This window comes from Chenopodium quinoa, unplaced genomic scaffold, assembly GCF_001683475.1.
Source record: "Chenopodium quinoa cultivar QQ74 unplaced genomic scaffold, ASM168347v1, whole genome shotgun sequence".
Lineage (NCBI taxonomy): Eukaryota > Viridiplantae > Streptophyta > Magnoliopsida > Caryophyllales > Amaranthaceae > Chenopodium > Chenopodium quinoa.
In genome coordinates, this window is record NW_018742733.1 from 1715013 (window position 1) to 1729013 (window position 14001).

Here is a 14001-nt window from a genome sequence, read left to right on the forward strand (position 1 = left end):
GCCTTAACTCGAGGATATATATCCCATTCATTTGGATCCAAATCAAGGCGGTCCAAATAGAATATCTGCAATGAAAGGCAATAATGCTGTTATATATAGGAAAGATCAAAGTGTATTCACAACATTTTTGAAAATATCATAATCGCCACCTAAGACATTAAATGCATAAATTAGATACTCACTACAACAAATATTGCACATCCACCGCATCCACCGGCAAATCTATTTGCATAAAACCGTCGTGCGAACCTTGACACATTCTCTATGAATTTTGACAAAACCAGTTCACACCAATCATAGTTTGTGCAATCCATAGAACAACTCAACGCTGCTAACAAGTCAGATGCCAATCTAGGTGACTGTGTTGGGCATAATATCATTTGAAGGGCAATGATTAGGAATAACGTTTTGAATTCTTCTTCCTCGTGTGCCTCAAAATGTCCCTCTAATCTATCCATCAATTGTACTGTAACGGGAATGCCAACTGAAGTGTAAGACTGACCACATTGTTGGTTTGGTGTCGTCTCCCATGCCTTTCCATATTTTAATAATATTGTTTGCACCTTCAAAAGAGCTTCCCCGGACAATTACTTGTTTGTAGGAACTTTATTTTTTCCAACGGGGATTCCTAAAATCCAATGCACTTGGTTCTTAGATAACTGAAATGACCGATCATTTGTACCAATTAAGCACCTATTGATTGGATCATTATCCAGTAAGCTAACTGCCGGGGAAGATGCATATGGCCTGGGAAGCAAAATGTAGTAGTCCACCAAAACCCATCTCACATACCCAACTTGTCCTCCTTTCATCAAATTTCTGACATATTCTTCCAAATGACTCAACCCGAGGGGGCTGCCATTGATTAAAGACATAAAAAGTGGATACATTATGATGGTCATTTACATGCACAAACAAACAACAAAAAAAACAACATAAACTCCATCTAAATATTTACACTCAAAACATGTAACTTACTCTGCGCATTGCAGCAGAATATTGATTAATCACTTGCCCTCTTGCTTTCACATAACCACCCACACTTAGCGAGTTATCCTACAATTCATCAACTACGTCAGCTTGTTTTGTAACACAAGTACACAACTATCTAAAAATACAGTGCATTTGAATACCAAAATCAAATACTACCTCTGTTTCATGTCATTTGCAACGATTTGACATAAAGTAGAGAGGAAAAATGTCTAATCGTGGCAAATAATATGAAACGAAGGTAGTAGCATTACCGTAAATAGTCCAGGATGTAAATCAATTGTGTTGTGAACGATTCTATTTTCACTTGGTCCAATCTGCAATTACATAAAGCCATAATTTGAACTATCACAATTTTTTAAAAACATAATCAAACAAATACCATTCAAAATTACATTTCACAATTATAACTTTTAATTTCTCATTCAACATTTAATTTTTGGTACCTTTAATGTAATTTAAAATTCATGATAAATTTTTAATTAAACTTTTACAAACTCAAAATTTCTTGTTCCACGTCACCTTCGCTCTGTTCATGCATCGGACGCTTCCTTTTACCCAACTCTATTTGTTCCATTATGAATTCCAAAGTGCTGACAAAAATGCGTACAAATTTAGTAACAGTTTCACAATGAATATCAAAACATCAGTAAATCTTACCAAATTGAGTTAATATGAAGATACCCATCAAAGAAAAGGTGAAACTAAACAACCCCAGATATAGAAGTTGCTTGGAATTGAAGTAAGCTATAAATATATAATCTTTCTTGCAAAAAATTGGTAAGATTTAAATAAAATTGAACCAAAAAAAGTACCTGAAACTCTGAAAGTAAGCTATAGAATGCAAAAATGGTAAGATTTTGATGAATTTCTCTTTCAACTCTATTGGTCAAAGTCAGAGAAAAAAAGAAAGCCTCAGCTAGGCTGCTATTAAAGAAAAATTGGTGTAGTATTTATTTCTAGCATTAATATTTTTCTTTTTTTTTTTGTTTGTAAAAAGAAATTATTTTTTTCTTAGGGAGAGGATGGAGGGGTTCATTTATGGTAAGAAATTACAATAATAAATTACCTGCTTTGCAAGTGGTAATTGAATTTTTTTTTTTTTTTTTTTTGACAGCTGGGATAATTGAAGTTGATCACCTAAGGTTTTAATAAGCTTCTATTTCAAATTTCAATTGTGTAAATAAATCTGGTTCAGGAGGAATGGGGTTTATAAAACACACTCACTCTTTAATGGTTGTAAGAAAAATCTGTTAGCAGATAATTATAGTACAAGCAAAAAGATAAAATGAATATAATATGGAGTGTTAAAGGACCAACTTACCAAACCCAGGAATATGTTTTATACTCTATTACTATCCCTCACATGAAAGGCCCTGGTGCGAATTAATTCCACTTTGAAGGAGGAGCGGATGAGATTCGAACTCGTGACCTTTGTGTCACGCTGACTCTGATACCATGTTAATGGACCAACTCAACCAAAAGCTTAAACTGATGGTTGAGGACCAGGAATATGTTTTATACTCTATCACTCCCCCTCACATGAAATGTGGATGCAGCACAAACCCTCTCATACCCGGCGCGAATTAATTCCACTTTAAAGGAGGGGTGGATGAGATTCGAACCCATGACCTCTATGTCACGTTGGCTCTGATACCATGTTAAAGGACCAACTCAACCAAAAGCTTAAGCTCATGGTTGAGGCCCAGAAATATATTTTATACTCTATCACGGAGTAACAGTGATTAAATAAAATAAATTAGCGATTAAATAAAAACAAGTACTTGTATATCTTCGTAGTACGATATTGTTTAGTATGAAATACTATGAAAACATAATACTCCCTTCGTCTCCATTTCATTGTCACTTTTGCTATTTTGGGTGTCCTTAAATGTTTGTCACATTTTACATTTCACATTTTCATAATTATTACTCGTAAGATACATAATAAGACTTTTATACCCACATTTTTTTGTCCTTATTAAATTCTCTTCCTATTTTACCCTAACATTTGCTATAAAATTTGTTTCAGCTTTTGACTAATTTAATGTTTTACATTCTTGAATCTATCAATTTATCTTTTCCATATACTTTAATTATTTTTTTAATTGAAAATGTCTCTTTCTTATGCACTTTTTTTACTGTATTAATTGGAAATTTAACTTTTCCATATAATTTCATTATTTCACATGCTCCACCTTAATTCCCGTGATTTTCCTTCAAAAGTTGTAATTTTTTTTTCCCGGAATAAGGGGTGAAAGCCTAGTAAGTAGCTACAATTGCAGATGTCTTTTCAGCAGGTTTTGTTTCAAGAGTTCTTCTTCGTTTAATTTCGGAAAGAGTAGGTGGTTTTTAACAACAAAAATTTTAAAAATGGTGTTGTTTACAACAATTAATTTTTAAAAGGTGATTTTTGACAAAATTTTCAATAATTTATGATTATTGGGTGAGAGTGAGAGTGAGATATAGTAGGGAATGTGATCGTTCTATTTTATTGCATTGCTTGGTTTACTTTATATCAATTTAAGACTAGCATCAAATGTGCAAGCATGATTGTACGGAGTATCTGTCATGGACATCTTAGAATGAAAAAGTTTATTGTAAGTTAAGAAGCTAAATTTATCCTTCTTTCTCTTAACATTTTGCAAGCCAGTTAATAACCAAAGTAATTTTTAAAGCAACTATGAAATGAGCTCAAAACTTCTGGTGTAAAAACTAAAAAGTTGCGTCTTAGTATCCAAGTTTGTGAAGGACAGTCAAATGTAGCATTTTATCAAGCTATTATGTAGTATCATATAATTACGCCATTTATCATAACCGATTTTGAGCTTATAAAACCTGATAACAATCCATAATTCTCCTAATATAACAGTGACTAAAACACTCAAATGAAGAGCAAGCGTGTCATCAACTGAATCTAGTGTAGTTAGAAACTACGATACCTCAAGTTCGCCGGAGCTAAAGTGAAATTTCTTCAATATTTATTGTTCTAATATAACACTATTGAATGACTTATTGCTCAATTTTACAAGAACCAAAATCTAAAAAGGTAACAATAAACTTTCAAGGTTAGAGATACTTTGAGAGTTTCGCACTAGAAGGACTGCGGTAGTGCCTTGAACCCACGATAGTTCTTTGCTGAGCCATAATTAACCAAGTCTGTCACCCATTGATTGTGATGACTGTGTGTATTCATCTTCAAAATTGGTTTTAGCAAGAGAATACTCCTAGCACTAACAGAGTTAAAATCATAGTAAATCTCAAATGGGAACTGCTATTCAAAAGCAATTACAAGGAGCAAAAAGTGGAGAGTATTGTGTAATTTTGGAAACAAAAAGTAATAAAATGGCCTGACTTATACCTGTGTATACAAACATCAGCTCTTGGCATTAAGTTTCTCCAGGAGTATCTTGTTCAAAACACCTGGGTTTGCCTTGCCTTTCGATTCTTTCATCACCTACACATTTAGAACTTCTAGTTTTTACAAAACCCAAATGAAGTTTATAATGTACATAGTACCATCCAATGATTAAAAAAACATCCAAGGAAAAAACAGGATAAAGATTTCATCAAATTCAGAAGATGATATACCTGGCCAGCAAAGAAACCTTGCAGCTTTGTTTTGCCCCCGCGATATTGTTCAACTTGCTTTGGATTTTCTGCAAGCACTTTATCAATCATTTGCTCTATCTCAGCTGGATTTGTAATCTGCAAGTTCATCAAGGCAAGAAGTAAACATGGTGGCAATCATAGCAAGTTATTTTGTTACGTTTATGACATGCAGAATTGTAGAGACTAGCAATCTAGCATTCTAGTCAGTATTCTTGGACCTAAATCTTAATATAACAGAGCACTGAATTAGTGAATCTAACAGCAGTACCAGAGACTCGTCTCTTGGATTTTCCCCCTTTTCTGAGAGTGTTGGGCAGATCATAAAAGCAATATGATACAATTGGTGTATACACTATATCATAATACAATATATCAGTCTTATCCTAGAACTTAACAACTTGTGAAACTTTTCATACAAATTGATCAACTCAAGGACATAACATGTAAAGGCAAATCAAGCCAAAATCTCAAAAGATCAACTTTCCAGTAGCTTGACTAACCACATCAACCATATATAGGTCATATTCATAACCTACAAATTCAGAATTTCAATTTTCTAGTGGCACAATATATGCAAAGGGTTACAAGATCAGATACTGCACTTAAGTATGCAATCAAAATGGCAAGTGAAGTTTTAAATTTCTCATGCCAATAGGGTAAGATTTGAATAAAAATTCTTGGAAACATAAATTATACCAAGAAACCAGATTAATGTTTCATATCACAGAATTGAACAATCTAACAATGCAATTTATAATCTCCAATCTTTTTCCCACCCTCCCAAGGGTCAAGAGAAAAAATATCTTTCAAAATAAAATTATACAAATAAGCAAAACTGTTTACCTGGACCAAATTCTTTTCCTTGATGAGACCCTTGACAGTTCCTCCCTTGGCTATAAGCTCAAATAATATCTACAGTACAATAATTGGCCAAAGTGTAACGGCATACAAGGCAAATGAGATTAAAATCAAAGATAACCAAAAAAGCAACACTGAGGCTAATATTCAGTCTTTTCCTTATCAAAAAGGAACAGTTAGTCTCTCCTTGCCACAGAAAGGGCACAATAACAGGAAATATATACACGAAGTATTACTTTCCAACATCATACCTTAAGAGACAAATTTTAGAACTTTGAGAATCAATATGCTTAAAGTAAGAGTAAAGCCTTAACAGAGGCAACTAATACAACTCCTGGTAAGATTCGATTAGAATTTAACATGATTTCCCACTGTAATCAAATTCCTAAGAGATTAGCAAAACACTCATCAACATTCAACATGATTTCCCACTCTCAAATCTTCTCTGTTTATAAATCCTTAACAAACTCCCCAAGCTACCTATAGGCCATAGCTAACTTGTAAAGGTAAAGCCTAAACCTTTGTTCCCCCATACATCTTTAGTAGGTCATTGTTCTATTAAGGTGGGTTCACTTCCATGCTTCTACGACAATATTATTAAAATTTACATTTTTTTGGATATTAGAGGACAAGTGACAAGTTAATACAGAAGAAGAAAAGAAAGTGGGATGTTTTTCTTGGCATAATCACTGAGAAAAGTATGACAGTAAGAACCAAGTTAGCAGAATTGATAGCATTTTGTTGAGAAAGCTGCAACTCTGCAAGAAATGCTACATAAAGTCTTTCACAGTGATAAATAAAGCCTGTCAAACCCCAACAGGTACACTATCAACATAACAAAACGCACCTCTTTGCCAATTTTGCCACTGATGGTCCCAGTTTTGATAGAATCAATCAATTCAGCCAACTCATCAGGAGTAAGCTTAATCTCATTTATGGACAGCTTTTCATTCTTCATGTATGCTGCAACATCACCCATAATCCAATTAGCAGCTAGCTTCATGTCGGCGCCTTTAGATAGGGTTGCATCAAAAAATTCTGCAATCTGAGAACCCATTCAGATATAAGAATTACGGCATTTAGAGCAATGGGCAAGATACTGAAAAATATATACATTTTAGGTAGCAGAAAATTAATCGAAGGAAAGTTAATGCTTTAGACATGCTGTACACAATATTTACATGCTTCAAAGTTTTGGGTAAATTACAGAGAAAAGAGTGATAAGAAGAAAAAAAAAATGGAGCCTTTAAGTACACCAGATGAATAAGGAATGTAGATTAATAAACATTGCAAAATTGTACATGTCATGTCCTTGTGGTTCCAGTGAAGATATATACTCAAGCAAATCAAAACAGTCTTGAAGATTGTGTGATTTTAATGAAGATATATTCTGTGATTTTCTTATTAGAGAGTTTGCACACTTCAATGTTTTACAGAAATGGATGTGTAGCCTACATCTTTCAGAAATTTGAGTTATAGCCATTGCACTTCTTCTTTATTATTAAACTTTGATTGTAACCCCACTTCTAGAAAGGAAAATTGAAAATTGATCCAAAAATTACATGCTTCAGTGGTTGTTGTGCGCTTATCTATGTTGATAATCTTGATACATAAGCAATTTGAGTGATCAAGAACCAGTCAACCAGTGGATGCAGCTAGATTTGGTGTAAACCATTGATTACGATTCACAAAAGTAATGACAAACAGCTCAATAGTGAAAATTAATGGATCATCGTACTTACATTTACATCATTGGCGAGAAAAAGCACATCCTGCATGCTTAATCCCATTTGTTCATACCGCCGTCTCTTCAACTCTGGAATTTCTGGCAAAGAACCACGAATATTCTCGATATATTCCTTTGTCAAAGTTACTTCTGGAAGGTCTGGCTCTGGGAAATACCGATAATCAGCAAGCCCTTCCTTCTTTCTCATAGTTACTGTTTTCTAGCAGGGAGACGTGATGTAGGAATTGATTAGAAAAGAGCACAGGTCAATAACATTCTTACTTCCATTCAATAAGACAATAACTAAAAGGGGAGCAACAGCTGGCAATAACCTGAGCACCATCCTCCCAAAGACGAGTCTCTTGTACAATTTGGTCACCTAGTCCTTGGTTATGAAGTTGCACTTGTCTTGTGATCTCATAATCAATTGCCCTACTTATAGCTGAAAATGAGTTCAAATTTTTTATTTCAACCTGCCAGTAAAAATTAGAAAATAATTCAGTCTATGATTAAAAAAATATGCTCATCACTAAAGCTCCAAGCTATGTCATGAAGACTGTAATCTTGTTAGCAATGGAATGGAATAACATAATCAGAATACAGTTTATACAAAGTAGCATATTTTGACCAAAGAAATAAACTTTTAAAAAAGACAGCTAGGATACTAAATTTAAAAGCAAACAGCAAAGTTTCTGGCAGCAGAGAAGAAAATCCATTCTTATAGCACAAGTGTAGTCCCTTAACATTTCCGAAGTATCCAGATTTCCACCACATTTCATATTTTTCCAGGCAAAATCATGTTAAAAAATTCCCAACTATGCTAAGAAACATCAAGATCTCTCTCTCCTCCTCAAGCTATTTGTAATCATGTTAAATGGTCCTCTTTTGAACTGTCTAGTTTGGATATGCAGTACAAAAATAATAATAGGAAAGAAAGGAAACACACACAAAAATTTAGATAGTATTTGTAGATTAGCACCAATGCCAATCTAACATATGAATATCTACGTATCAGACGTTTGACCACCACTTTAAGTGTCAAATTAGGAGTTTTACGCCAGTATCATGTATTGTCAGGCCATATGCTGTACATTTTTAAATGTCTTCATCTCAGCTATGATGAGTGCCAAGGAAATAGAAGTTCAACAATCGACATAGCTTGTCTAATTTCATACTCTTAACACCCAAAAAAACATATTTGAAAATGTACCTATCAAACATTTGATCAGACAATGTCCAATTTGTTTAATCAGGATTCAGGTGTCAGAACCAAGTCTATCAACAGGCCATCAAATTCCCAAATTACATATCATTATGTGATTATTCCATCAATTCCAAACCACGCCACCCACCCCACCACCACAACCCCACCCCCACCCCCACCCCCCAAAAAAAAGATGAATATCTTACTCTCCATTTCAGTTGACAGTTATAATGCACAAAGTTATCACAGTATACATAATACAGGACAATCCATCTTCCATGTAAGCAGAACAAATATGTGAATGAGGATCACATATCCTAGTGGAATGTAAATCAATTAGTCTAATTATAAGCTACTAACAGCAATATAATAATAAAATTGATTAGGAAAACCATGTTTTATTATCCAGACCTACAAGTAAAGATGTTTCAAAACTTTAAAAAAAAAATAAAAAATAAAAAAATATACTCTCTTTTTCTTGTGAAATTATTAATTGCTCTCTATCCCTTCCAAGATCTATTGTGATTCGCAAATTTGGTCAACAGATTTGATTGGGCATTTTGTATATTAATGAACAAATTCTGAAACCTTGGGCCAAGCAGCTTGATGATATGAAATATGAATATCAGTATATCACCTACTAATTGCAATATTGTGCTTCCAATGCTTAAATTCAATAGCACGTACATAGAGAATATCAGGCACCTAAGAATCTCACGTAGAGTGAGGAAAAGAGTCCAATCTACTTACCTTTGTACCAAACTCAACTTGCCCTCTTGGACGGACTGATATATTAACATCACAGCGCAGTGAACCTTCTTGCATGTTACCATTGCTCACACCCAAGTACCTAACTAATCTCTGCAATTCTGCACCATATTCTGCAGCTTCTATACCACTTCTCATATCAGGTTCAGAGACAATCTCGAGTAAAGGTACTCCAGCCCTATTTAAATCAACCTGCAGATGGAAAATAGCATTAAATCCCAGCAATCTATAGATTAAAAATTAAAAAAAAAAAAAAAAAAAAGCTTCATAACTCATGACTGAATTCAGTTTTAATCTGAACATGGCATTGATATCAAATGGTTTAGTACCAAAAACCTCATAAAAACTATATGTACATGACCCCAAATTGCTCATCAATAATTTTCACATTCCATGATGCTGGTAAAATTTTGGAATGGTCTACAACATCAACAGTTCCAATGAGACAATGAAAATTTCTTTAGAAAGAGCCAGAAACAGGAGTCTTCTAAAACAGAATACCTAATAATTATAATATATTATCTTAACTCATTCTAAGATGGAACAGGACCTTTAATCTATTGGTAAAAAGTGAATTTAAGGCTGAGCAGCTATAGAGACAATGAAAAACCAGTGAAGAGTGAGCATCTATGAGTTCCAAGTTAAATGCAATGAATTCTGCACCCCCCCCCCCCATAGAGGGAGAAGATGAAAACAAATTATACATACTTAAATCATAATAAGAAAACCGCTGGATCTATCAAGTCCTCATTTCAAGCGTTGAATGCTTGAAACTAATTCGTAATTGATTGAAAAGTTTAAGAGCAGAAATACCTTAAGTTATTACCTATACCAAGGAACTTCTCATACTACCTTCAAACATGAAATTGTCTTAATAAGAGATCTTTACTTGTAATAAGCTAACAAATATGCAATTGCCAAACAATGATGAAGCGGGTACCTGAGAATGACTTCCACCATCTGTATGGAGTAGTTTCCCCGCATCCTCTTCCATATGGACTCGAGTTATTCCAAATTTCCTATGTCCACCACCATACTCAAGTGGGAGATCCAAGTCAATATACCCACTAGTCGCTATGGGAATATCGAACTGAGAGATCTGGTACCCCTTTGGCAAATCAGGATAAAAATATTGCTTCCTGTCGAACTTTGAATTTAAGGACAGCTGACAATTGAGTGCAAGGCCAAGTTTCACTGCACACTCAATCACTTTGGAGTTCAAAACCGGTAAGGCACCAGGCAAGCCCATGCAAACAGGGCAAATATTGGTGTTTGGTTCTGAACCATAATTGTAATCACATCCGCAAAAGGCCTTGGTAACAGTGGAGAGCTGCACATGGGTTTCTATACCAATGATTGCTTCATAGTCTTTCAAAAATTTGTCAAGTGTTTTGTCGTGGTTTCGAGCTACAACTTTTGACGATGACTTAGGTTTATCTTGTGTTGTTACACTTTGGGTATGTAAGCTATTAGATGTGCAATAAAAAACACCCGGTTTTTTGGTCAACAGAGAAAATGGATAAATGCAAAGAGGACGAATTTGCAACCCTCTAAACAATACGGATGCCATCTTACTGATCAATTACATCAACTTCAACATCAATCGAACAAAATTTGAGTCTGCAATAGAAGCAAAAAATACTTACATTAGTAACAGTACTAGTTGATAATTGTGTATAAATTGCAACAAAACTAAGTATGTTATCATTGATTTTCTTCAAAAAAAGTATGTTATCATTGACAGCAGAAGAAGACCTGCATCAATCATTTAATACCCTGAAAGAACAATTTGAACATGAACAATAAAAACTGAAGGCCCTAAATTATACATCATTCCAATGATTCTCCTCTTCATACAGCAACAGAGCAATCTTATTCAGGACTGGAGTTTAAATTTATATATCTGCAAGAAAATACGAGGACTGCTCTGATATGGAAAATTTTCCCATTCCTGTTAAATCAGATATGATAAACTGTAGCAGAGATGACTGCAGCACACTGTACAAGTGTACAGTTCTTCTAAACCTAATTTCACATCTATTTATTACTATGATCTGACACTAGAGGTGCTTCTCAACTTCTCAAGTCAACTACTAAGAATTTAAGCTTAACTGTGTAAGCCATCCTTTGATTTTACGGACAAAATTTGTGACCAGTTATACAGACAGAACAGGTCGGTAATGTGCCCAAATTTTTCATCACATTCACAGCAGACAGCACTACAGCAGCTGCTATCTATAAGACTATAATATACCTAAACACCCACCTAAATCTGCTTCCAGTCAGAAACTGTAATTTAAACACATACGACATCATAAGCCTACATTTAAAAAGGAAAGAATCCCAAATAAGTCTAAAGGACTTCCAACTTACATATCGATTCTAAAATAGCTTGTAGCTGAGTGAATGGTGCAAAAACCTCCCTTGGATAAAAAATAAAAAACCCTTTACAGTATTAGTCTTAAGTATTAGTCTTAAGGTTAACATGTGCTTCAAAATTGCGATAATATAAGGCAAGGAGCAAATTTTCAATTTTTAAACCCCTAATTCTCCTAGTACAGATTTTTTTATTCTAACCAACAATATGTGTTACTTTCTTGTTGGCAAAAGACACCCATGAGAAGTTCCTACGCATGCTCTAAACCCTCTTCGCAACTATTACAAAATTATACTTCCCCTGCTTATATTAATTTCTACATGGGGGAAAGGCACACAAATTAAGGAGTCCATGTGAAAAAGAGTTAAAAAAAAGACGTAATCATGTGATGAAGAAAGAGATAAAGAGAGACAATTACTGGAAAAGATTATGAGCAACTAATATGAAACTTTTAGATTAGGGAAATGCATCCAAAATGGAGAAAGTAACTTTTTGGGAAGCTTCTAACCCTTTTGACAATTTTATCCAAAGATACAAGGTACATCTTGTTTCGCTCCTAGCAAAGAAAGAGCAGCAATATACAATATACTAATATGAAAAGAGCTTGATCAAATACTAATAAACAATCCTTTATCACAAAGAGGAAAATAAGGGCAGAGTAGTAGAGACTGGTTCACCCAATCTAAAGAATCTCCTCCCGTAAGATAACTATACACTGTAATTAAAATCAAAATAACGTCTTCTTAAAAAAAAAGTTCAAAAAAATTTCTTTCAAAATATCCCATCATAGGGCATCAAATAACTTTCTTAGGCTATATATCATTACTAAACACTGAATGGAAACATTTTACTTTCTATACTTTCTCAAAGTTTTAATCTATGCTGATAAAAAATGTGTATGAATGTCGGGTACATAAAAATGATACAATTCACATCAAAGCTCAAAACTTCAGAGATGTGTGAGCAAGTTCTAGACTTTTACATGTGCTTTGCAAGTTACAAATATACATACAAACATTTTAGGTTGATAGTTCCTTTTAATTTTATGATCCCAAACCCATTTTAAGCATTTCAGTACAGATAGAAGGTTCAAAATGATGGAAATGTCACAGATAGAAGGTTCAAAATCTCCATTTCATCATGTTTCATCTAACAAAAATCCATACCCTTGACCAAGTATTGGGTATCTGAAAATTGGTACATTGAACAAAATGAATAGTCGAAGTTACTTGTGTTTTTATCTTGAATATCAATTGTGAGTATTTTTAACTTAAACTCACTAAATGTGAAAGAGTCAATCAAGGAACAATACACTTATACATTCGAATTTCGCTACGACATCAACAAAATTATAATCAGCATTCCTCCTATTCTGCTTTCACTATTCAATCATATCCTAATTCAATATGACAAACTGTTGAATAGTGTCATCTTAATTAATTAAATTTTCTCACCCACTATCTTCTCACTTAAGAATTTGAACATAAATTTCTAATAACAAAATACTGGCAATAAAATCGCTTGTTAAAAGCTCAAATGACTTCAGCAATTACAACCAATAGTTCAATATTCCACATTAGAAGAACCCTAAATTGATTATACTGACAAATTTAATTAACAATAGCATGAAATTAAAACCAACGTTGTAAAATTGATTTTCGCTGTTTAAATAAAAATGAAAAAACATCTTACCTCAGAAGAAGCTTCAATGAGAGAGAAAAAGCGCAAGAGTCGCTTCAATGGAGAACTCAGAGTAGCTACAATGGAGGAGAGAGAGAGAGAGGTGCAGCGTAAAAGTGAAAAGCTCCAAAGTGAGGGGAAGAAAGCTTGGAAGCCGCTTCAATGGAGGAGATAGAGAGGTGCAGCTTCACTGGAGAAGCAAGGTGTTTAAAGACCTGCACATATTGTCAACCGTCAAATCTGGATAACATCCATGGTCAATTGTAAATAAAACGAAAATAATAACGAATTTATTCAATTATAGGCTTGACCGGTGATAGAAGTGGATCGGGCCGGTTAGACATGGCATGAAAATGGTCCACCTCGGTACGAGCTCATCCTAGCACGGCATTAAGAGACACGCAGTCTCACGGCCGTGCATGGATTTCAATTTACAAATTTCGCACAAGCACCACATCTCGGCTCACATTTCAATTCGCTTATGTTTGATCAATTTACCAAAAAAAAATATATATATATCAGGTCAGGTTGTGTATGGGCTCCATTTATAAAAAGATCAGCATAAGTACAACTTAGCGCGGCTATTTTTGCCCCGTTACAGACACGGTCAGCTTGAGCAAGAGGCACACTAACATGACACATGGGCCTACACGGCATAATTCTGCTCATGCCCATCTTTAGTCTTGAGGCTTCTTTTAGAGCACTTTCACTCACACGCAATAATATGCCCATTTGCTCATGAGGAATTTAGGTGGGGAGAAAAAAAAATGGATCTACAATCAATGG

The 14001-nt window shown here is 34.3% G+C and overlaps 1 protein-coding gene across 1 annotated transcript; it reads right to left on the reverse strand.

Moving 5' to 3' along the window:
• Window positions 1–3879: 3879 nt before the first annotated feature.
• LOC110723771 (glutamyl-tRNA(Gln) amidotransferase subunit B, chloroplastic/mitochondrial-like) lies at window positions 3880–13472 on the reverse strand. Its single transcript, XM_021903140.1, has 10 exons — window positions 13228–13472; window positions 10099–10778; window positions 9141–9350; window positions 7519–7659; window positions 7203–7406; window positions 6308–6505; window positions 5446–5514; window positions 4582–4698; window positions 4352–4447; window positions 3880–4223 (listed from the first exon to the last, which is right to left on the reverse strand). Exons 2-9 carry the CDS (start codon window positions 10726–10728, stop codon window positions 4367–4369), a joined length of 1650 nt encoding a protein of 549 aa, XP_021758832.1. The 5' UTR covers window positions 10729–10778; window positions 13228–13472; the 3' UTR covers window positions 3880–4223; window positions 4352–4366.
• Between the last annotated feature and the right edge of the window lie 529 nt (window positions 13473–14001).

Excerpts from the sequence above, each read along its gene's own strand:
- LOC110723771 (XM_021903140.1), bottom strand. The coding sequence starts at position 10,728 with ATGGCATCCGTATTGTTTAGAGGGTTGCAAATTCGTCCTCTTTGCATT. Across the intron at positions 9,351-10,098 it reads ATGGTGGAAGTCATTCTCAG|GTTGATTTAAATAGGGCTGG; the intron begins GTACCCGCTTCA and ends TTCCATCTGCAG. Across the intron at positions 7,407-7,518 it reads TTTGGGAGGATGGTGCTCAG|AAAACAGTAACTATGAGAAA; the intron begins GTTATTGCCAGC and ends TCTCCCTGCTAG.